Genomic DNA, 23,403 nt, shown 5'->3' with positions numbered 1-23,403 from the left:
GGAAGCCTAGATGGCTTTGGGTGGATTTAGGCATTTCTACACTATGGCCCATCCCTTACAGGGATTGTAACAAGCGGTATTTCTTTCTTTTCCTTTTCTCCCTACAGAGTGTATAAGGACTCTTGTAGATTCCAGGAAAGGAGTTCCCCAAAGCAGAACATGAAAACTGAAATAAAATAGAACAAATGCATCAAACACAAGCCATTAAATAATACAGAACATTTATTTTTTTTAATACCCTAGAAGCTGGTCTAAAATATGTACCTATTTATTGCTTCAAGAGAGTGAAAGATGCTCCTTCTTCTGGGGGAACATAGCACTCCACAGCTCATCCATTCCTTTTCAAAGTAATGAAACCCTCTTGGCAAATGTATTTGTGGGATTGGAATCACCAGGCCTGGCATGCTCATGCTCCTTGACTTCTCTGTTAAAAGCATCACAGGTGAGTCTTTGGTGAGGTTGGGCTGGGATAATGTGATTATTTTCAGCTGTCCTGGAACTGGTGGTAATGGTGTAGATGTTGCTTCTGGGGTATTTCCACATGCAACAAATTTCTAGTATTCCTCTTCTGAACTTTGCATCATAGATGTAGAAGAGGATCGGTTTAGAAGCTGAGGAACTGAAAGCGATCCAGGTAATGGCCAGGAAAAGCAAGGAGCTCTTTCTGTAGTCTGTTTCCTGTGGGTGCCACAACTGTACCATGAAGAAAGGCAGCCAAGACAGAAGAAAATTCAAGACAAAGATGAAAAACAACTTGGCAGTTTTCACTTTTCTTCTTAAGACAAGATTCATTGTCCTCCTTCCAGCTGTGTCCTCAGTCCCACTTCTCCAAATGTAGGTGAAGAGTTTCTGGTAGCAGCGGATAATGAGGAGTGATGGGATCAAAAGCAACAGCACTGAGAGGTGGAAGACACCAGAGGTGACTCCTAGCTCAGAACTGGGGAGGAAGAAGTTGCAGTGGTGGTCACTGCTGGAGCCATAGAGAAAACAGGCCGGTGATGCAAACAGAGCACCACAGAGCCAAGAGACCAGAGTCATTCTCTTGGCTTTCTCCCTGGAAACTCTGAAATTCAGGGGATGGATGAGAGTGTAGCATCGATCCATGCTGATGGCGAGGAGCACATCGATCTGGACCCCGGGCGTGAGGTACTGGATGTACCTGGCCAGCCGGCACACCCCGCTGCCCAGCACCCACCGCCCGCAGCTCAGCTGCAGCAGCAGGAAGGGCGCGCTCCCCACGCTGCTCACCAGGTCTGCACACGCCATGGACACCACAAAATAGTTGGGGGTGGACTGTGTCCTCCTGCTCCTGTGGATCACTAAGCAAACCAGGAAGTTTCCCATGACAGAGATCAGCCACAGCACTACCCAAACCATGCTGGCAGCTGCGATTTCCCCCAGCTTCAGCCCATACTCTACCAGAGAGCGGTTCCTGCTGGGGCCAGCGCCTGGGAATGGAGGTTCTGTCATCTCGTAGCCAGCAGCAGGGGAGGAGGCTTTGGGGCTGCTCGTGTTCTGCATCAGGAGCAAGGTAAAGAGAAGAACAGGACCGCTGCTGTTATCCATGCTGCGAGAAAACTCAGCTACTCAGGCTGCAGACAGAGAGCAGAGAAAAGGTTTTGTTGAAGAACTCTGTGTGAAAAGTGTGAAAGTAATCAATAACACATAACTCAAAGTAGTCTCCATACTCCTTAGAGTAGCAGATTTCAGAGAAAAGGGTCAGAAATATATGGAGACACAATGTGTCATGGCAGAGAACGTTAAATTTCATGCAGATTTTTAGGAATGGCCTGAGCATTTCAGACAGGCATTTCTGTCTACGGAAAGATGAGTGTCCCATTCACAGCTGGAGACTGAGGTGCCATGCCACCAGTGCAGGTAAGCTGCAAACTGATTGAGCAGAACGTGCCCCACTGATCCCAGAAATGAGCTGTACTTCCTGCTGTCCATGGAAGTGTCAGAAAAGCCGACCAAGAGGGTTCCTGCATCCTTGACTTGACTTTGAGCTTTAAAGCAGAAGGAAAATACTGAGGGAGGAGGTCAATGTCCTCAGACAGATGAGATGAGAGGCTGGGGGAGGGATGGGGGAGCTTTTTGAGTTCCAGCAGTGGAGCCTCAGCTTGTCAGCACTCTCAGTACATGTGGCTGCAGTCAGCTGCTGAGCATCTCTGTGCTCTGGAGAAAATCCAGGGAGATGGGGAATGTCTTTACCTTGGTCAGGGGCCTTCCACCCAGGCAGCAGCAAGGCTGATCCTTCACAGCAGGACCAGCCCAAAGGTTCTGCAGGTCTATGGGTGACCCAAGGGACAACTGAAGGACTGCCAGAAGCAACCGACACCAACAGTCAACCAAGAACCTCTGCCCTCGATTTTGTAACAGAGCCCTACAAGCTGAGAATCGCTGTGGCCCCCGTGCAGCACCCAGCACCGGGCCTGGCTGACCCTCATCCCGTGCAGCCTGCCCAGGTACCTCTGCAGAGCCTTCCCGGCCTCCTGCAGATGCACAGCGCTGGCACAAATCGGTGTCACAGCCCAGTGGGGCACTTGGCACCCTCAGCCATGGTCGTTGCTAATGGTATCAGACACGACGGGCCTTGCCCAGCTCTGGAAGGACAGCCACTTTTGGGTGACACCTTTTCCATGATAATAACATGTTCTTTGATAAGCACATGAGCAGCCAAACCCTGCTCCCCTCCAATGCTCAGTAACTGGGGTTTTATGAACTGGTTCACACTTTCAGAATTCCAGAACTTTAACACTCATTGTCTTGCCTGCCACCCCCACAGTCAAGCCCTTCAGGAAACAGAGTTTTCAATTCCATGCTGCTTTTATTGCTCCTCCTCCTCCTGCTGATTTATCCCAAGGCAGGAAGATGCCTAATTCCTCTTCCTAAGCATCTCTGAAATCAAATGCAGTGGAAGGTTGGAAAAGGCCTGGTAGCCACATGGGAGAGGCCCTCTGTTAAAAATTCATCTACAAATCAGCACCAACTTTTGCTGTAAGAGAGCACTGAAATTCCTGGGGTCTTGGGATATTACTAACACTGATATTACAGATCAGTGCAGAGCAAAGAGCTCATCGGCTCAGACAGCTGTGGATCTCCTCCCATTAAAACCAGCAGGTGGTGAATGTATGGGAATGCGTTGCTTTCCAAATTTTGTAAAATATCACTAAATATAAATGCCTCCCCTGGAATGTGGCCATCGAGAAAAGATGTTGGACTCTGGGTTGGTTGTGCTGCAGCAGAGAGGAAAATTCAATTACTAGTTTATCAGTGAAAAAATCCAGTTTGAAAGAAGGAAAGAGAAGCAAATGGAGCAGGAAGTCAAATTTCCAGTAAGCAAAAGCATTCAGAGGCATTCAATTTTCCTTGTTCTGATTCCACATGATGTTTGTCAATGTTTTGATTTTCTAGATATAAACAAATCACATAGTCCTTTCTGTTTACATATTTTTCTTAGACTTTTTTTTCTCCTTTTACATTTCCTGTCCTTCAGGATGATATACTGGTATATTTTACACAAAATAAATGCATCATGGGTAAAATTGTACATATCTTTTTCAACCAGACTTGGAAATCTGGGCAGTTTACTGGGACCACCTGTGCTACCAACAGTTTTGTTTCCCTATCTAGATTTATTTTGTGGCTAAAACATTAGGAGAGCTAAAAGGAGCTTTCCCTTGAAAAGGAGGCTCCATGCTGGAAATTCTCATTGTGCCTGTTGGTATTTCACTTTATCCTTAGTGAGTTCTAAGGCCCCAGCTCTGAGCAGTATCCATGTCTTTAATACAGGACTTTCCAGGCAGCTATTTAGATTACTTTTAATTTGAAGCTCTTTCACTATGAAATACGGGTGAAAACCTTGAGTCCTTTTTGCAGAGTATTTCCTAGAAAAGTCACAGGCCATTGTAATTCAGATGAGGTGTTCAGCGTGTCTCAGATGTAGCCCAGCACAATTCAATTTGTTCTGCACCAAAAAAAAGGGGGCTTGAAGAATCTTCTGGCAAGAGGTGAATGTGAGAGATAGGAAGCTCTGGTTGAACAGCATGAAGGAAAGATTAATGCCATCAAACTTTTAGCAGAAGGTTTTGATTACTAGTTTTAAGAAATACACAGGACTGTGGTTTATCCTAGCAAATTTTACTGGCTATTGTGGTTCGATTTACAGCTACACTGACTTAAAGTTTTCTTCATTAGTTGCTGTCTGGATCTCCTGTTCTGCACTGTATTGTATGGCTGTTTTCACCAGTCCTCCTTCCCTTGGGTTATGGGGGGAAAAAGTAAATCCCCCAAAAATAAATTGAAGGAGACTGAGGGGAGAAGTTGTATTTTAACTTGTGAGGGGAAAAAACTTGACTTGGAGGAGACTGAGGGGGCCCCTCATGGCCGTCTGCTGCTTCCTCATGAGGGGAAGCAGAGGGGCAGCTCCGAGCTCTGCTCTCTGTGACCAGGAACAGGACTTGGGGAATGGCCTGAAGTTGTGTCAGAGGAGTTTAGGCTGGAGATCAGGGAAAGGTTCTTCCCCCATAGGGTGTCGGGCACTGCCCAGGCTCCCCACGGAATGGTCGCGGCCCCAAGGCTGCCAGAGCTCCGGGAGCGTTTGGACACCGCTCTCAGGGATGCACAGGGTGGGATTGTTGGGGTGTCTGTGCAGGGATTGTTGGGGTGTCTGTGCAGGGCCAGGACACGTTTCCCACCCGGGATATTCCCAGCTCAGGGGTCCACAGCAGCGCTCAGGGACAGCGCCCGGGCCGCCTGCGGCTCCTCCCGGGACAGAGCGGCCCCGCGGGGCTCCTGAGGGCGGCGCTGCCGCGTTCGCCCGTGCGGGGCCGGGCCCGAGCCGGCCGCCGTCGCGCCGGGCGGGGCCGCGGGAGGAGCGCGGCGGGGCCGGGATGGCGGCGCGGGCCGGGCGGTGCTGCCGGGCCGGGCTGAGCGGCGGGGCTCTGCTGTCCCAGGCTCTGCTGTCCCGGGCCGCCGGGCGGGGCCCCGGGCACGCCTCGCTGGGGACGCGCCGCTTTTTCGTCGGCGCCCGCGGTGAGCGGCAGGGAAGGGCCGCAGCCTCGGGAAGGTGAGCGCGGCGTGCCCGGGGCGGTCGGGCTGCACCGCCGGCATGGCGGGACGCACGGCGGGCAGGGCTGCACCGAGCGAGCCTGTGTTAGGTTGTTCCCAAGGGGAATTTCATCGCTGTGTGTGCTCCTGGGAAGCCTTTGGTGTCGTGCCTGCCCAGTGCCAGTGGGAGCGGTGGGTCGGGGTTTCCCGGCCTTTTCCCGGTGGGCATCTGGAGCACGGCAGGTCGCTGAAAGCGCCTCTGAGTGATGTCCAGTGATGCTGTAGTAGCTAAAGGTGTCATGTCCTGGCCTGAAATTACAGATGTTTGTAACAGGAATAGTGAAGTTGTTGTGACGTGTGGCTGTATGTGAAAACACCACGAAATAGGTAGGTCGAGGGATAAAGATGTTATCTGAATATTATCTCTTGCACCACCCTGAACAGATGTATTGTTCGGTTTAAGATTTCAATAGCAAGAAAAGGATGAAGAGACATAAAGTTCTCAGATAAGGGGAACAAATAACATGTGAAATGCACAAGTTTTTATGGGATAGGGTTGTAAGACGAATGATATAAAAAAGAAACCAAACATCTCTTCTTAAATCTCAGTCATTGCTTTATGCTAAATATGTACAATCGATGGAAACTCTGAATTCAAACCAGGCTTTTGAAAATAAATGTCATCAGGTTCACCTTTGTATGTCTGAGGCCACATTATATTCTGGTGTTTGTTTTGGGCAGTGAGGTTTGGAAGTGTTTTAGAGTTTGAGGAGGAGAAGGAAATGAAGGCAGACAGGCATGCAAAGATCAGTATTTAGTTTGAAAATCCACTGGTATTTGGTGACTTAATGCATCCCTAGGGAGCCCTCACCACAGCTCCAGGTGAAATCAGTGAGCTATAGAGCCAGGAGAATCCCAGACCTGAAATGGATTAAACTCTTCCACTTCCCATTCCACTTTCTCTGGAACTCAGGGAGCAGGATCAAGGTGTTCCCCACCCCCGGTTCTAGAAGAGGAACAATCCAATGTCTGAACTGTTCATGCAGAGGTTAGTTGTGCTGCAGAGTGGCACAGAAGAGGGGGTGAAGCTGTGCTGTCAGAAGGAAAGGATGGAACCATGGCACTCTCCTTTTGGAAATTGGAACTCTTAAGTTTATCCATCTTGTGCTGCTGGTGGAGAGTGGTTTGTGACTACTGTGTGGGAAAGAGGAAAGGGAGCGTAGGAATGAAGGCAGAAATGTTCTTCATTTTTGTTCTTCGTTTTTGTTCTCCAAGTTCTTTTCTATCTTATCTTTTACAAAGTTAATTGGTAATCTTCAGTATTGGGTATCTGATCTTCCCCTTCTTCCAGGGAAAGATTGAGGATTATTTCTGGATATTGTCACAAAACCACAAAAACTATACAGAATTATGCTACATTTTTTGCTTCCAAAACTATAGAATAATTTATTTTAAGAATACGTTTTTGTTAATCTCTTTTGTTTTTCCTTCTTTCAGGCTCAGTAAGGAGAAGAGGCAGGACACCACAGTTTGTAAGATCAGTAAGTACTGAAACTTACAGGTAGCTCAGGTGTTTGGGAAAGTTTTCTAAGCTGTGTGTTGTGTCAATTTGCCCAGCAGCCCCTTCTGCAGTCAAATCCTGGTGAAACAATCCCCTGGGACCATTCAGGCCAGCACCTGCCTTCTGTAACCTTTTCAGTCTGTGTTATCAAAAATATAACACTAAGTTGATGTTTAACTTGCACTGACACCAGGGAGTGCAGGTCTGAAAAGTAACTTAAAGTTGCATTTCCCAGACATGTCAATGCTGTTTTCAGATTGAGTTTACAGGATTTGTGGTGCTTGCTTTCTGGCATAAAGCTTTTCTTTTTCTAAGAGCATTTGACTGAAAGGATGGTCAGTTTTTGGAGGGTATGAGCTATTTCTGCAATGTACTGATACTTTGTCTCTGCACTGGAATTTCCATGGCAAGAAATTTCAGCATTATTAATTATGAACTGTTCCACACCTGCAGAATTCCAGAATTTTAGAACTCATTGTCTTGTCCCTCACCACATGTTAAGGCCCTTTAGGAAATAGAGTTTGCAACTCTGTACTGGTTTGATTCCCCCTCCTGATTTATCCCAAGGCAGGAAGATGGCAAGTTCTTCTTCCTAAGCATCTTTGCCATCAGATGCAATGGAAGATTGGGAAAGGCCTGGCAGCTAAGATGGAAAAGGCTCTCTGCTAAAAATTCCTCTACAAATCAGCACTAACTTTGGCTGTAAAGGTGTCTGGAAATGTCCAGCTGTGGGAATTGGTTCTTGAAATCATTGTTTGATCCTGCCTTGTGTTATATCCCATGTATCTCCTGTCCCACTTGTCCCCTTCTCCCTTGATCAGGCTGCACCTCCCAGGACAGAGAGGATGGCTGTGGATCAGGACTGGAGCAGTGTGTACCCAACAGCAGCTGCCTTCAAACCTGCCTCTGTGCCTCTCCCAATCAGAATGGGCTACCCAGTGAAGAGAGGAGTGCCTCCACCAAAAGAAGGCAACCTAGAGCTTATCAAGGTAAAACATGTGCCATGGCTGGGCATTTTTAAAGTCACTGTTCACTAAGGCTGCACTGCTTTGATTGGAATATTTGTCTTGGAGACTGTTTCCTGCTATTAAGTCTTATAATCCTCTCAAGTTTCCAAGTGGTAACAAATATAAAGTTAATTAACAAGTGAATGATATCAGGAGACTTTTTAGGGTGATCATGCCTGTGACTTTTGTCACAGAGTTAAGCCTTTCCCTAAATCAGACTTGAGAAGAGTCTGCTTAAATGAATATTTCCTTAAGCATGTTATACTGCCTTAGCAAATGTGAGAAGTGTAACCAGATTTCAGTAATGCTCAGTTACATCTGATCAGGCAAAAAGCTATTCTTTTGGTAACTCTTAATGTGTCTGTTTCAGATCCCCAATTTTTTGCATCTTACTCCTCCTGCAATTAAGAAGCACTGTGCAGCTCTTAGAGGTGAGACGAGGGGTTGAGGTTTTTTGATTTTTGTATGTTTAGTTGGTTGTTTTTTTCTTTTTAAACCATCTCTGGAAGTTTTCAGACAAAGCAAGCTGTAACTGTGTGTGATGGAGGTGAGGCATGGTACACTTGTGGAGCTGGTTATTCAGCTGGCTATGGCTGGTACTGTCTGCTTTCCTGCTGCTGCCAGGAGTCATCCAGGTGGTAGCAGATAAGTCTCAAGAGGTTGTCAGCACAAGAGTAAGACTGAAATGTTACTTTTGCACGAGACCTTGCTTGAGCTGATGAGTTGGTAGTTCAGTGCTTTCCAGAAGGTGAGTGAAGAATGTGACTCAGTTCTCAGAGAACTCTGTGATTGAAGAGGCTTCAGTCAGTAGCCATTATGGGCTGCATTTAATGACCAAAGAGCTATTAATATGAGACCCTCTGTTAGAGCAGGGTCTGCTGGGGAGATACAGGAGCTACTGGAGACCAGGAGCATCCTTCCACCCAGCAAAGCCTGTGAGGGAACCTGAAAGGAAGCCTGTTTTGTGATGAGGGTGGTGAGACACTGGAAGAGCTTGCCCAGTGAACCTGTGGATACCCCATCCTGAAGTGTTCAAGCTCAAATTGGGCAGGGCTTTGAGCAGCTGGATCTAGTAAAAAATCCCCAAAGCAGTAGGGTCACTTCCAACCCAAACCATTCAATGATCCTGTTTGGCACTTGTGAGGCTGCATCTGCAGTGCTGTGTCCCTTTTTGGGGAAGCCAGTACAAAGACAGACAAGGCAATACAGGAGCAAGTCTAGCAGAAACACTGCTGTTAGCTAAATGAGCATGGTTTCTAAGACTAGTACTTTTAAAAACATATATTGCAATTCATTTGAAAGAAAAAAAAAACCCCAGCCAAATACACCAGAGGTACAGGTATATAACAGACAGATATTAATTGGAGTGTTTTTCTCTTTATTGTACAGATTTCTGCACTGAATGGCCAAGTGCTCTGGACAGTGATGAGAAATGTGAACAGCATTTTCCCATTGAAGTTGAAACAGTAGATTATGTTTCTTCAGGGACTTCTATTAGGAATCCCAAAGCAAGAGTGGTGACCTTAAGAGTAAGTAGTAGTTTTGGTAAACAGCCTTTGAGTCAAACCCCTAAATGCTTGGCTTTCTTTTCCAAACATGCAAGTGTGGTCTTCTGTAAGGAAATGAGAGAAATGGAGGGAATTCAAACTCACACACGAGTGAGTATGTCTGTGTGTTCCTGACCAAATCTGTCCATTCATATTCACTGGCCTTGGGACTTGTAAGGCATTGTGAAGATGTGGGGATACTATGCAGGTATAAATTGTTTGAATACTCACATTATTCTTGTCTTATTTTAAGACTTCAGTGTGATACAATCTGAAGAAATTCTGCAAATTATGAACTGTTCCACACCTGCAGAATTCTAGAATTTTAGAACTCATTGTCTTGTCCCTCACCACATGTTCAGGCCCTTTAGGAAATAAAGTTTGTGACTCTGTATTGGTTTGATTCCCCCTCCTGATTTATCCCAAGGCAGGAAGATGGCAAATTCTTCTTCCTAAGCATCTCTGCCATCAAATGCAGTGGAAGATTGGGAAAGGCTTGGCAGCTAAGTTGGGAAAGGCTCTCTGCTAAAAATTCCTCTACAAATCAGCACTAAATCAGTTTTTTAAACCATCTCTGGAAGTTACACTGTGCAGGTATAAATTGCTTCCTGAATATGCATCCTGAATAGCTCTCCTTGATAGAAGATCTGCCTGTCTCAAGTACTTCCAGAGTTCAGAGTTTGGGTTTTCCAAGGAGTTAAAGTTGTTTTCTCCTTTTCTTGAAGGTTAAACTTTCTAACCTGAATTTGGATGACCATGCAAAGAAGAAGCTCATTAAGCTTGTGGGAGAGAGGTACTGTCAGGAGACAGATGTGCTCACAATTACAACAGACAGGTGAGCTGCTAGAAGGACACAAAAATATTGTAGCAATGCCCACAGCTGGGAAAGGACTGGGTGTCTTTCAGTAATACCAGTTATTGTCATGGTGAATTATTATAATTTAAGGCTAAAATGGGAATTAAGTAACACTACTCCTGCTATTAACTGTTAAAAACACATTTTAAAGTAGTTCAGACTTAATGTATGTTGGATTCCACTTTGGCACGGGGGCAAAGAAGTTTCTAATGTCTCCAGAAGATGTGTAAACCCTTGGATATTGTATGTTTTCCTGCTGCCTTGCAGCTGCCCGTTCTCCTGTGTTCTTATTACTCAAGCCTCCATGAGGTTATTCTTGGTTGTGTGAAATTAAGAAGTACACAGGAATCAACCACTCATTTCCTAAGATTCCCTGCATTACACAGTAGAAAGTTTGATGGTAAGTTTTAACCTTTTGTTCAGAAAAATGTTTCTGCATTTCCAGGTGTCCCCTAAGAAGGCAGAACTATGATTATGGCATGCACCTGCTCACAGTTCTGTACCATGAATCCTGGGTAAGCAATTGTGCATGGACTCTCTAAATGTGCTCTCTGTCATATTTTAAAGTAAATGACCTTACAATTCTATTCTCTTCCAACTCACTTTTCTTCAAATTCAACCAAGAGAGCATTTTGCAGGATTCCAAACTCCTGTCTGTTAATTAGAATATGTCTTTTCCTGGGTTGCAGTAAACTGTGGCTGTCATTTGGAAGTGTTCTTCTTAAATGCTCTCTCACACATCTTGTCTCAAGCTGACTGCTTTTCTGAGCTCCCTCTTGCTCAGAAAAGGGGCAGCCTTCCCACTTGCTGACCACAGATGTTCCTTTCACAGGGAATTCCTCACACTTGTCTGCTGTATTTTTGTGGTGGTGTTGGTGCCCTTCAACAATTTTACAGGCATTTTTTACAGAAAACAAGTGAGCAGTGTGAACTGAAATTGTTGTTGTTGGAAATCCATGGTAATGTTTTGGATGACAGAACTTTGTTCAAATGTCCCATGTCACTATCCCATTGTTTGAGACAGACAAAGCCTTCACCATCTCCATATGTCACTCTTACAGAAGTTGTACCTTATCCACTGCTAAAGCTCATACTTACTGTTTTCAGTTGTTCCAGAGTAGGAAATGTCTGTATTTAGCACTTTTTATGAATTGTTCTTGATTTTGATCACTGCAGTGCTGATGTTAAGAACATCCTAAGGAGGATGAGATATATTTCCCTTTCAGTGGCAGTTGCCTTGAAGGATAATTTTGTAATTGTAGAGTGTATCAAATTAAATCAGTGGTGAAAGATAACATTTGCTGTAGATTTCAAGTACACATGGATGTTTTTCTCCCCAACAGCATCACATTGGATTACAAATCTTAAATTAATGGCAGACTAGTTTCCAGCATTAAGCAATGACAAGAGAGCTAGACAGTGCTCACTGTAATAACTTCAGACAAACACCACGGCTGTGCTGGGCTGCAGCTTTAATTAGTGCTGGCAGACAGGGCTATGCAATATTGATATGGGAGTGTTCAGTGTGTATTGAATATGCACAAGTCTCTTGCACTTTTATTACCTTTCATTCTCCACGTTAATATTTGATGAGTTTGTCAATCAGTTGTAATTGTCTTTGATTCCCATGAAAAATTAATGGTTTCCTGAGACATGGGATTTTATTTTGTGTGACATGTTTTATTTTGTGGCATGGTTTTATTCCCCCTGATCAGGGATAATGCCTTTTAATAACTTGCTGAAAGATAGTTTGGATCCATTTTGTAAACCATGAGCAAACAGTGTGTGGTTTATTTTCATTTACATGAACTTTAATATTGGAGGGGGATGGACAGGGCCTGGCCTTCCATTTAGGCAGTAACATCAGTCCTGTTTGCAGAACTAATTGTAGGATTTGATGACTTTCCCAGCAGAGTAGTGCCACACCGTTAATGCATGTGGCTGGTGGAATTGAATCAAAAGATGAGGGCAGTGTTCCATTCCTGCTGAGTGAGGAAAGCTGGATCCATGTAACTTCTGCCCTCAAGCCTGAAAACTTTGCCCATGATCTCTTAAAATGTGGCAGAACTCCTATGATTTATGCTAATAACTGGTTTACTGCGTTTTGTCAACTGGAAGCATGCATAGGGGGAAATGTTATATGCAGATATACATCAGGAAATGGAATTTCAAGTGTAATTATGTTTTAGTTGCCAGGAATACATCATCCTTTTATTACAGTTAGAAATGCAGTATCAGACTCATGAGTTCACTTATTTTAAAACAGTCTTAAAAATCTTCAAAACCTAAAAATGTTCATTTATTTTCTCATTCTAAAATACTTGGAGATGTTTTGCTTCCTCTTTACTAGTTGTCTGCTTATTAATCAGATATTTGTGTTTTATTAGCTTTCAGAATATATTAATTAGATGGCTGATTTGGTCCAATTAGTAAAAATTTAATTTCTCTTCTTTGGACTTTTTCTGTACTTCTTTCAAATTATCCCCCAGGATTGTGCCTGGATTGAATTAATCAGTGAAAGAGTGAGCTATATTGATGGATTATTAATCAGCAGCTTCACCAGTTGCATTTTTGCTGCCTTCAAATGCTGGTACTGCTTGAATGCTGTAACATCACTCCAAACCTGGATGTGTGTTTATGGTACAAGTGGTTTGTAAAGAGTTAGAGTTTGCTGCCCTCGAGTGGTTGAAAGGATGATGGATGGATTTCTACTCATAGCTTGGATTAATCAAGTATATATCACTCAAAAGTTCAATTCTGTCAGGAGTTGAAAGCAGGAATGGGAAGCAAATGCAGCACAAAGTCAATTTTCCAGTAATGAAAAACATTAGGAGTAATTTAATTTTTATTGCTCCAATTCCATGTGGTGTTTAAATGTACACAGGATGAGGGAGAGTGAAGGATCTTGATTCAGCCTTGCTAAGCTGGGATCTTAAAAGATCACTAAAAAGTTGCCCTGGATTTTCTATTCTCCACTGCTTCTTACAGTAAGAAACAGAAAGGTGAGGGAAGGGTAAGAATGAAGAATGGGCAGACAGCATGGAACTGGAGGCTTAATTAAAATTTATCAACCCTGCAGCTGTACAGCTTGACTGAATTTCAGAGGAATTACTTTTGCATTTCTTTTTAGAGCTTTCAGTGGCAAGGCACTGGTGAGATGCAGTGTCTGTGTTTGCATGCTGAATGGGTATTTTTACATGACCACTGATGATAACACTCAAATCCATCATACAGCTTTTCTTCAGGCTTCATCTTCATTGTTTTTCAGCTACAGTCATTTTAAGCCATTCCAAATAAACATCATTTTTACCACTTCAGGCTGTGCCAGTAATACTTTGTAACAGCAGAATTTTGCAGTTTCATAGTGGGAGTTTACCTTGTAATTCAGCCTAAAATATGTGGAAAAGATATGAGTCCACTGTTGAAACCTTAAGCAGGTCTCTGGCTTCTTAGGATTCCAAAGTTCACGTTAGGAACACTCAGGATGTTATGACATGGGGGTTGTAGAGTTGCAGTGGCACATGGAGGAGGCACTCAAGTCTTGCTGAAGCTCCCTGGGCACCTTTAGCATCACTGAAGATGGTCAGGGTGAAGCTCCTGACTTGGGGACCTTAGAACAATGAAGGGTGGTGTAATTGTGCCCTCCCTACCTAGAACAGGCTTCTTTCTCAGTGTGGTTTCAGTAATGCAGACTGAGGCTGAAGTGAGGCTGGTCTCTAAATATTGGATATATGTCCTTTGTTTTGAACCATGGATTGCATTGCGTGCTCCCCAGGATCGGGCAGCTGAGAGAGTCCTCATCAGTAATGGGAGCCAGAAAAGGTAATGCTAAAGTGGCTTTATCCATATTCTCTGAGTTCAGACATTTACAATCAAAGGAAGGAGGCTTCCTGACAGGATATCTGTATTCTAGTAGAAGAAAGCTACACTTTTTTTTGTACCTCTTGGAGCCAAAAATTATGAGCATTCCAGCAAAAGGTTGAATTAGGAATTGGCTTTGTAATATTTCTGACTGTAGTAAGCTTTTTGTAATACCTTGTGCTTAAGCTCTATGTTTCTTGTTGCTGCAGGAACAGGGCTCCTTTTTGATGCATAAATTGAATTTTTGAGGCTGTTCAATTTTCAGTCTGTGTTGGAGTGAAAGTCTTGTGGGGCATAGACATTAATAAACTGAAGAGAAAATCATCTTGGATTTTTAATATCACTGATCTCTCTTGATGAGATCAAAATCTTATCTGGTCAGTCTTCCAAAAACAAAGTGAGGTAGATAAATACCTTACAAATGACCCTTTCAGAAACCTGAATTTTCCAGAAAATGCATGCAGCTACTCCAGCCTAGAGAAATTAGATATTGTCCTTAGTTTTGAAAGAGGCTGATGGCAATTTTCCTGAGTTAGTTACAGAGCCAGACACTAAACTTGAGAGCATCATTACTTATGAGAGCATCATTAATTATGGGAGCATCTCTTATGTAGTATTAGTCTTTGGGGCAGAGTTCTGTTTTTTTTTCTCTGCTTGTTCTCTTTTTGTGTTACATGTTTGTACCTCACTGGAATTTTTATCCTCATAGTTCCTCTTGATTTTCCCTTGACCCTCTAGAGGTCCTACCTGTCCTGTGCCATTGCAGTGTCCTAGAAAATACAGTTCTACTTATTCAGAAGAATGGATTTTAACTTATTCTACATCGCCAAGCAATTACAATTTCTGTACCCAATCTCATATGATGGAAATAGGTTTTGCCTTTCTACAAACTTCTGTTGATATTTCTGAGTTGTTAATTAAATAGTACAGGTCAAAATGTATTATATCCAAAGAGATAAGCACATAGTTGTTTTGGCAACTCGTCTTAGGATTGAAGGTTCCCAGTAACTTGGAAAATGTTAGCATAGCTGTCATTTATTAGTTGAAAATCTAAGATTATTGTACCACACAGAGCATCTTTTATTTCAGTGCAATACAAAGATAGATGTATTATTCCAGGCTATACAGAGTTTGAAATTCAACTTGGCATTTAAGGAACTTTGCTTCCCCTCAAAAATAATCCTTTTAAAATACCTGGTCTTTGCTACACAGCATTAAATATTTAACTGTTCAAACCATTGACAAGAATATTAACCAACAAGAGTCATGCTTTTAATCTTGCCCTCAAGACTTCTGTGTGCCACTTGAGAAATTTTAGTTCAAATGTTTTTCCCAAAAGGAAGATCAGGGAACTGAAAATTTTAAGCCTCTGTATCACTGCAGCAACAAAACTGTGCAAGTTACACAGGCAGAAAAAACCCCAAGCACATTGATGGTGAAATGCTTGCTTAAGAGATCCCAAATTTTTTTCCTTTTTTCTGCACTTTAAGGTACCATATAAAGTGAAGCCTTTTGTTAATGGCTTACATGTAAAAAGCAACTTCACTGTCCAAAGTCTATTTCAGCATTCATACTCTTTCAGAATTCAGATTAAGCATTGTAAAAGCTTGTACATCTCCCAAAATACTGGCTTAAACTGTAGCATAAAAGATTTTCTTAGAAACAAAACCTTATTATGTTTATGGCATGGAAAAAATAATTCTTTATCTTTGCATTAGGAAGTGAAAAAATAGCCTTTTATGCCTCTTTAGTCATAGGTTTAGATCTTTGACTTTATATGGAAAATTGTTTTCTGGTGTTTTGTTTTGGGGTTTTTTGATTCTTATTGTAAGTTTTTTAAGAGGAAAAGGTTGAAAGTATAAGCTGAGTGCATCTTTAGCCAAGCTGCATAATACTGAGATTCTGTCTTATGTGTGATAGAATGAGGAAACCATTTTTAGTGAATTCTTGTTTTTAACCTGGGTCACAAAGTGGGGATTCTAGGAGAACATTACACAATATCACACTCGGATTCCACTTCTCACAGTTTTATTCTCACTTTTAAGCCCGCAGTTTTAAAACTAGTGAACAGCTTTTAACATGTTCACTAACGTGTTAAATCTGCAAGGGACAAAAATAATTCAACTGGTAAAATTTGAGTGATAAAGACCTAATTTTTGAACTTTATTTAATTGTCCTTATTAGTTTTATTCGTAACACTTTAAACTGAGACTGCAGCACATGTAACATTTGCACTGTTCAGGCTTCATGGTGCTTGTCTACCTAGAGTATGTTTCCAATTGCCTGTATAATTCTACAGTGACTTTTCTCTTGCAGTAAATTCTGTTGAAAAGATATCAAAGTTTCACTGGATACAGTTTGCAAAAACTAATGGATTTGGAAATCTCCCCCTACTGTCAAATCCCTTCCTGCCTTCCCCCTCACCTCCCACCACGCAGTCAAGATTTTAGTTTAAAATCCATGTTGACAACATCATTCTGCTGGGAAAGATTCCAAGAAAGAAATACTCTGCAGTTGCTTTAAAATCTTACTTTGTAATGCTCACAAGAGGTAGACAAATCTTAATCTGTTTATCAGCATGCATCTCCAGAATCCTGTGAGTTGTTGTGTACAGAGAAGGATATTCCTGAAGAGATAAATGTAATACTGTCATTAGTCCTTGTTGTCTCTGCTGTGACTTAGAGGTGTTTAAAAGCCTCACAGGGATCTTTTGTTTGAACTTCAGACATGAGTTTGGTCCAGGGAGTGACCATCAGTGATACCCATATTCCCTTACCCCTGAGAAACCCTAACCCTGTGAGAGAGGCTTTGGCTTGGAAATTCTGTTGGAGTTCAGGGGAAGAAATGTCTTGGATAGCCACTCTGCAGATAACTAGGGGATGTGTAAAGCAGGATGATGCTGTTGATTTAAAACTCTAGATCTCCACCCTGGATTGCAGGGTTTGTCAAGCAGACAAGGAACAGTTCACTGGGCCCACTTGTTCCATTAAGGTTTCGGCAGTACAGGGCTACAGGATGTCCCTTTGTTCCTGTTTTTCCCCTCCAGAAACTGAGTGAGGTCCTTTTACTCCTGTGCTTTATTGTGTCCAGGGTTTAATGTCAGTCATATGAACCTCTGAGCAGTGTGAATTGCTGCTTCTGACTAAACATTTGGACTCAGACTCAAAAGACAAGAGATGCCATTTACCAGGTGCAGGACACAGCAGTTGGGAAACTGTTTTAAATTCAGATAGAGGCATCCAAGCACACAAGAGTTGCAGGGTGAAAAAAAATCTTGCTTAATTAAAGGTTATTGAATACTGGTTTGGTTTGTCTGCAGCAGCCTTGATGCTTAGTGGAAAGAATAATCTTTAAACAAACAAATGAAAAACAATACCAGCACACACACCCCACCTTACCTCCTTGCCAGAAAAGAAAAAACAAACAAAACATACCCTGAACAACAACAAAAAAAAACTCTCTTCCCCTGACTTGCAACATGTTTTTTTTCGTTCTGAATAGCACAGCTAAAAATTTACTGAAGAGTCCTTTTTGGCAAGTGATTTTAGAAAAGGCAAAATCAGTGTCATGTAAAGGCTTTACTATAAGGTTTCTTTGAATATATTTCCAGAGAAATGCAAGTTTTATTTAGGCATGATTTTATAACAATTGCAAGAAAAACATGAATAGAAAACTGAACCCAAAATACTTCAAATTGTAATTCTTACATAGGTGAGGTAATATAAAGAAATGACATATTGGTTACATCAGTAAAGTACTAAATAATTATAAATACTCAAACATACAGCCTGCAATATATAAAAATGCAAATATATCACTGAAGCATCTGTATTTATCAAAGTACAATAAAAAATAGCAAGTTACAACATTTGAAATATTCCTTAAAGATTCTTTCGAGGCCTGCTGGAGAGATGTTGAAAGACAGAATTGACACAGAACAAGTGTATTTATGGATTTATGGGCACTGGGATGGTGTCTTCTGTCAGTGCCCTGCTTATGATCCTGTCTAATTTTGCAGCACTGATTGGGTAATGATCAGCACCTTGTGGATAGAGATTCTCTTGAGCAATGTATTTTGCAGGAAGAAGAAATGGATTTGTTGGTGGTGCTTTCCTTCATGAATCCCATCATGGGTTACTCATTACTCTCTCACTTTTCACTTTCCCCCCACCAGCCAGGGCAGCCAGACCAGAAGCCTGTGCTAGGGACATAGTTCTGCTTCCAGAACTGCAGTGTTGAGGGCTCTTTAAAATTACTACTCTGCAAGGTTTTTTACTCATTATGTACAGTCTATAAGCTTTTCCTTCCACTCTGACTCAGCCAGTTGTATCTGCCTGATACAGAAAGAACCTGATGAGTGGGAGAAAGGAGTTCATCCTGCTCATACAGGCTTGAGTTACAAGGAGGAAATACCTTCCACCATGAATGCAGTTTTTATTTAAAGGGAATTGCTATGAGAGATCAATTTCTTCAAATTATCGTTGCTTTATTTCACTCTTGGGTAGTTTGTAAGGTTGTGCATTTTCTTTCAGAAAACTGAGAAGTGGGAGAGTGAGAAGTCTGAGGAAGACATGGAAGAGTATATCTGGGAAAACAGTCGCTCTCAGAAAAATGCCTTGGACACACTGCTTCGAATAAAAGCTTCAGAGAATGTCAATAATGTCACTAAGGAGGAGCTGCTGGCATCTGAAGTGGTTAAGAATTACAGAAACTCAGTCATTGCGCTTAAAAATGAAGGTGAAACAGAAAGTAACATATCTCAGTACAAGGAATCAGTGAAGAAACTACTGAATATACAAGCATGAGAAGAGCAGATTTGCAGGTACACCTGATCATTACAGAGATGTTCAACCACTGTGTTAGTAGTTCTGATGATATGGATGTATAATTATTCAGAACTTGGGCCAAAAAATGAAACTTGACTATGAGTTAAGTCCTGTCCATGAATCTTGTCTTTTGAATAAAGTATGTTTGGATCCATACTGGTAACTTGAATGTTTTATTCTGTGTTTTGTTAGCATGATCAGTTCAATCCTCTTCTTAATCACATTCTGATTCCTTACACTTCTTTGGGCATTTAACCTAGAGCAACAACGTCAAAACTAATGAAATTAGTTAATACTTCTAGTTCCATTAATTAAAAGTCTGAAAATTAGGAGCTCGAAATGCTTTTCAAATGCCATTCAGATTTTTGCCTGTGTGTAAAATGAGGATAATGTTGCCTAAGAGTCTGACTTGGAGAGGTGTTGAAGCACTCTGGACAGTTGAGTTTCTCAGTTATTGTGAGGCAAAACAAATATCCTATGTAAAAGCACCTGTCTCTAAAATAAGGGAGTAAAATAAGGTGGAAAGTGGGATGGTAGTGGGAAGATGAACCAGTAGTTGTTGAGAAGATCCCAGGGTACCTGAGACAGGAAGAATGATGAGAGTTGGTGAGGTGGGTTTGTAACTAAATAGAAATGGACTGAGCCTTGTTACCCTCAGGCTGCTGACTCTCTATTGAATGTACCCAGGCTTTTCAAGGAAAGAAAAAAGGTTGTAGCATCCTATGTAGCACAGAGAAAGGATTATATGGAAAGAAATTCATTTAAAACTCTGGAATCACAATTTTATTGCCTTCTCACAATTAAGAAAAAAACTCCTACCAAACCTTGAAAGGACATAAATAAATCTTACTTTTATTCTACCTTCCTGGTAGAATAAAAGGAAGATTTCAATTTAGAGAGAAAGTCATTCTCTAGAAGGGGCAGAGGGGGTTAAGGATTCTGCATACCTATAAAAGAGCTGCCCATGCCAGCAGCTCTTTGAGCAGAAGCAGTGTAAGAAAAAAGACATTGAAAGCTGAGGGGAATTGATTCCTGCAGCATTCTGTGTGCTGGACTCACTCCCTGCTAGGATTTCTCACTGTGTGCTCTGTGTGTACATACAGCCAAGGAGTGCATCTGTTCTCACTGCCAAAACACTGTCAGTTTAGGAAGGATTCTTCTTAGGTCAGGATTGTTTTCATATGGTGAGAGACAGAGTTTAATGCAGCATTTTAATTCCTATGAGAATTTGCCAGAGCTGTACTAAGACAGAAAATGTTTGTCCTGTAATCCCAATTTTGCACTGACGGACCTGGTTCTTTAGTATTCCTTCCTTTTGGATGTGAATTAATGTAAAATTTTAGCAGAAGCCTAATATGGGGAAAGTTTCAGCTGTTATCAGGTTGCTCCTTTATCCAGAGACAATGAGGGTAATGTTTTAAATTCCCATCTGAAATGGGAACATCTGTGTAATTCCAAATCTTCTCTGAACAGCCATGAAACCAAAACAACGGAGGAAGTAAGTGCAGTTTGAGTCAAGAGAATGGGGCCTGAAGTTGTGCCTGGCTCTGTTCCAGAGGCAGTTTGGTTCTAGTATGTGCACAGGAGAAATGTTTCCTTAATTAGCTCTGTCAGTGCCTGCACAAGGGCTGCCCTAGGAGCCAGCCTGGGCAGCCAGTGGTGTGTACAAGGCTGGCAGGAGTGAGGCCCTGAAATGTCTTAAGAAACCTTAAGTTTGCTTTTCTCCACAAAGCTGTCCTTCTGTACTCAGGACATGTGAGCACCTGAGAAAATCCTCTGCAGCAGAGGACATCTCAGTTTTCCTTTGCTTTTCACAGAATGGACCTAAGCAGAACTCTCGAAGTCATGGCTGAAACAACAATTTGACCTTATCAATAATAATGTCTGGTAGAAAGAACAGCATAGGAAGGGAAACTGACTTTTTCATTAGCTTCACAGCTAATTGATGGAAAACCTAAAATGCACAGGCTTCTCCATCTCTCTCAGAAGTGTTCAAACCTAACTTACATACATCCAATAAATGTTTCAAGTAACAGAGGCAGGATTTAAGGTGACTGTCTCCTGAGCACCAAGTGTCTCTCCCAAAAACAGATGATGCCTACTGGCCAAGAGCAATGTTGGGATAAAACTCAAACTTACACTTGTGATTACTGTACAGAACTTGTGTAATGCAGTGGGCAGGACAAAAGGCAGCTTGGATGCTATTTTGAGCTCTTGGATGTTCCTCTCTGCTTTTCTGCTTCTCCCTCTAAACTGTTTGTGTTTGAAGGTGACTATTTCTCTGTGACTGTGTAGAATACCTGGAACATTGGATCTTAACTCCTGTGGGAGCCTTCCCAATCTCAAGGATGTGAAATACAGCACATATTTTTAAGAAGTAAACTACACATCTCTATTTTACTGTATAATACTTCTGTATCATCCATCTCTCTGGAAGCCTGTGCTGAATTTTAAAAACTGAAGAGTTAGAGATTAGGAGACTAACAGGTCAAAGCAGCTCTGCAGCACAATAACAAACACATCTTTAGCACTTATTAATGTCTCATGTACATTACAATGTAAATGAGGTGTGCATCCTTCTGTGCACAACTGTGGGACCTTTCCTTTTATCCCCCATATAAACATTCCTGAGAATGGACATTTTTTCCCCGTTTTCAGGCATAATGATGCTGCAAGCACGAGGAAGGGATTAAGGGGCAGTTGCCTAAAAAGGCAACTGTGCTGTCTGCACAAATCATCTTGCTACCCATTTCTTGCTTTCCCTCATACCTAAAATGTATTTATTTATTTACTTTCTTGTGGCTCTCTTAGTCCATCATGAAATAGCTCTGCTATTGTGCTTCATATAACCCTTTTTCTGCCAATTTTTTTTTCCTCTCTCTGTCAACAAACCAAGAAATCTCTTCAGAACATAATCTTGCTTTAATCATTCCCTGCTGTCCCAGAAGCATTTGCTTGTGGGACAGACAGCATTTTTGATTTTGTCTCCTATATCTTTTTCTGGTAAGAATTGAGGTAGGTCCCAGTTGCATGATATGATTCTTCTCAGAACATCATATTGAGGGTAAGACTCAGTGGAGCATCAGGGTGCTCTGAAGTGCACTCTACAGTCACTAATCTGGAGATTAAAAAAAACAGGGAACCAGGAATGCCTGAGGCTTGCTGCAGGCAGGGAGTTACTTTTCTGAGAGAGAAGGGAGGTGAAAACCCTCCTTTTTGAAAGCAAGTGTTTAACTACCTATGACTTGTTCTATTTTAAAAAATCCTACGGCTGTATCCACCCCATAAGATAAGCTTTTCTTCTTTTTTGCCTTGACTCAAACTGCTCTGGAGGGTGACTGATAGCACAGAGGAGCTAAAAAAGCTAGAGGCACTACTGGTTTTGCTGTCAGCAGATGCTGTGTGGGGCACTCAGGGCACAGCTCAGCCTGAACTGGAAGAATGGGCACATAAGGACTTGGGGACATGAAATTAGTGCAAGTCTCAGGTAAGGAAGGGATTGCAATGTGATAGAACCTGTCAGTTTTCAGCTGAGCTCTGTAATATTTGTCTGAGAACAGTAATATCTGAACAGCACAGAGTAGAAAGGTGATGGCCCACATTCACAGTTTGTTTCCACACTGATACTGTTAGAGCTAAGTTCCTTAGGCTTTTGTGGCTGCTAGTTCAGCAATAGATTATAAATATATATATTATGGATTTAAGCATCTTCCCCTATCCTTGATGCATGGTTAATCATGACTCAGATAAAAAATGCATTCTTTGCAGCATTATAAATTAATGAGTGAGGGGCATTGTTTTACCATAGTGCTGCCTCAAACTGCAAATCTTACTTTGTGAAACAGGGAGGAGACCTTGTGCACTCTCCTGTCTTCAGAAACAAAAAAATAAGTAGGTATTCCAGTAAAAAAATCCCAGGTATTAAGCAACTAAGTCTAGCACAAACTGTGTATGCCTCTGTAATTGAAGATAACAGTGTACTCAGCAATGCTTGGCAAAACCCTAGGCTAAGAAAACTGAAACACGTTATCCAGCTGAAACTACAGGGCAATGCTTAGGTCAAGAAAAGACAATTTTTCTAATCTAAATTAGATGAAGCTACCTGCATGTAAATTCTGTGTCCTAAAAACTACATGCAGTTATGTAGCAATAATAATTGCATGTATATTCCCAGATTTTCTGGAGAAATGTTATTTGGAATAGAGTGCTGCAAGGCCTTGAAGTTTGAATTGCCTTCTTGGCAGCACTCGAGACTATAAAGTGAACACAAGCAGAATTTTAATGGCTGTATTCAGCTTGAAGAAAGGCATCCAAAAGTACAGACCTAGTTCTTTACCAAGTGTTTCTCTGAGTTTAGGTTTTGCCTTTCTTTGGCAGAAAACAGGATCATTTTGACCATTTCAAACAAAAAGACCATTTCATAAGTCACCTGTTTCTTCCTGCATTACATGGGATGTTTACTTTTTTGGTAGCAAATAGACAAGTACAAAAATAACTACAGCAGGATTTCTCATCAAGTTAAATAATTCTCTGCCACACAGACATGCCAATACTGCAGCCGCATTGAACCTGGGGGAAAGTGTTACAGTATTTTTCAGGCATTAATCTGCATCAGATTAGGAACCAAAATGCTTCAAACAGTGGGAGCTGTGAATAGGTGTTTCCTACCCAAAGAGACAGGGAGTTGTGCTTCATC

General features: G+C 42.0%; 2 protein-coding genes across 2 annotated transcripts; one reads left to right on the top strand and one right to left on the bottom strand.

Annotated features, from left to right (window-relative positions):
• Positions 1–342: 342 nt before the first annotated feature.
• Positions 343–1,572, bottom strand: LOC118698105 (probable G-protein coupled receptor 19). Its single transcript, XM_036401186.1, has one exon. The coding sequence runs from the start codon at positions 1,564–1,566 to the stop codon at positions 343–345; it is 1,224 nt and encodes a 407-aa protein (XP_036257079.1). The 5' UTR covers positions 1,567–1,572.
• Positions 1,573–4,892: 3,320 nt separating this feature from the next.
• MRPS35 (mitochondrial ribosomal protein S35) lies at positions 4,893–18,870 on the top strand. The gene is given in 9 exon segments (XM_036401539.1): positions 4,893–4,976; positions 4,978–5,068; positions 6,547–6,590; positions 7,432–7,599; positions 7,988–8,048; positions 9,007–9,146; positions 9,890–9,999; positions 10,466–10,535; positions 18,414–18,870. Coding segments are annotated over 9 exon segments (1,041 nt in total). The 3' UTR covers positions 18,687–18,870.
• Positions 18,871–23,403: the final 4,533 nt, after the last annotated feature.

The sequence above is a fragment of the Molothrus ater genome, chromosome 5 (assembly GCF_012460135.2).
Source record: "Molothrus ater isolate BHLD 08-10-18 breed brown headed cowbird chromosome 5, BPBGC_Mater_1.1, whole genome shotgun sequence".
NCBI classification, from domain to species: domain Eukaryota; kingdom Metazoa; phylum Chordata; class Aves; order Passeriformes; family Icteridae; genus Molothrus; species Molothrus ater.
This window is presented reverse-complemented; position numbering and strand designations above follow the sequence as displayed.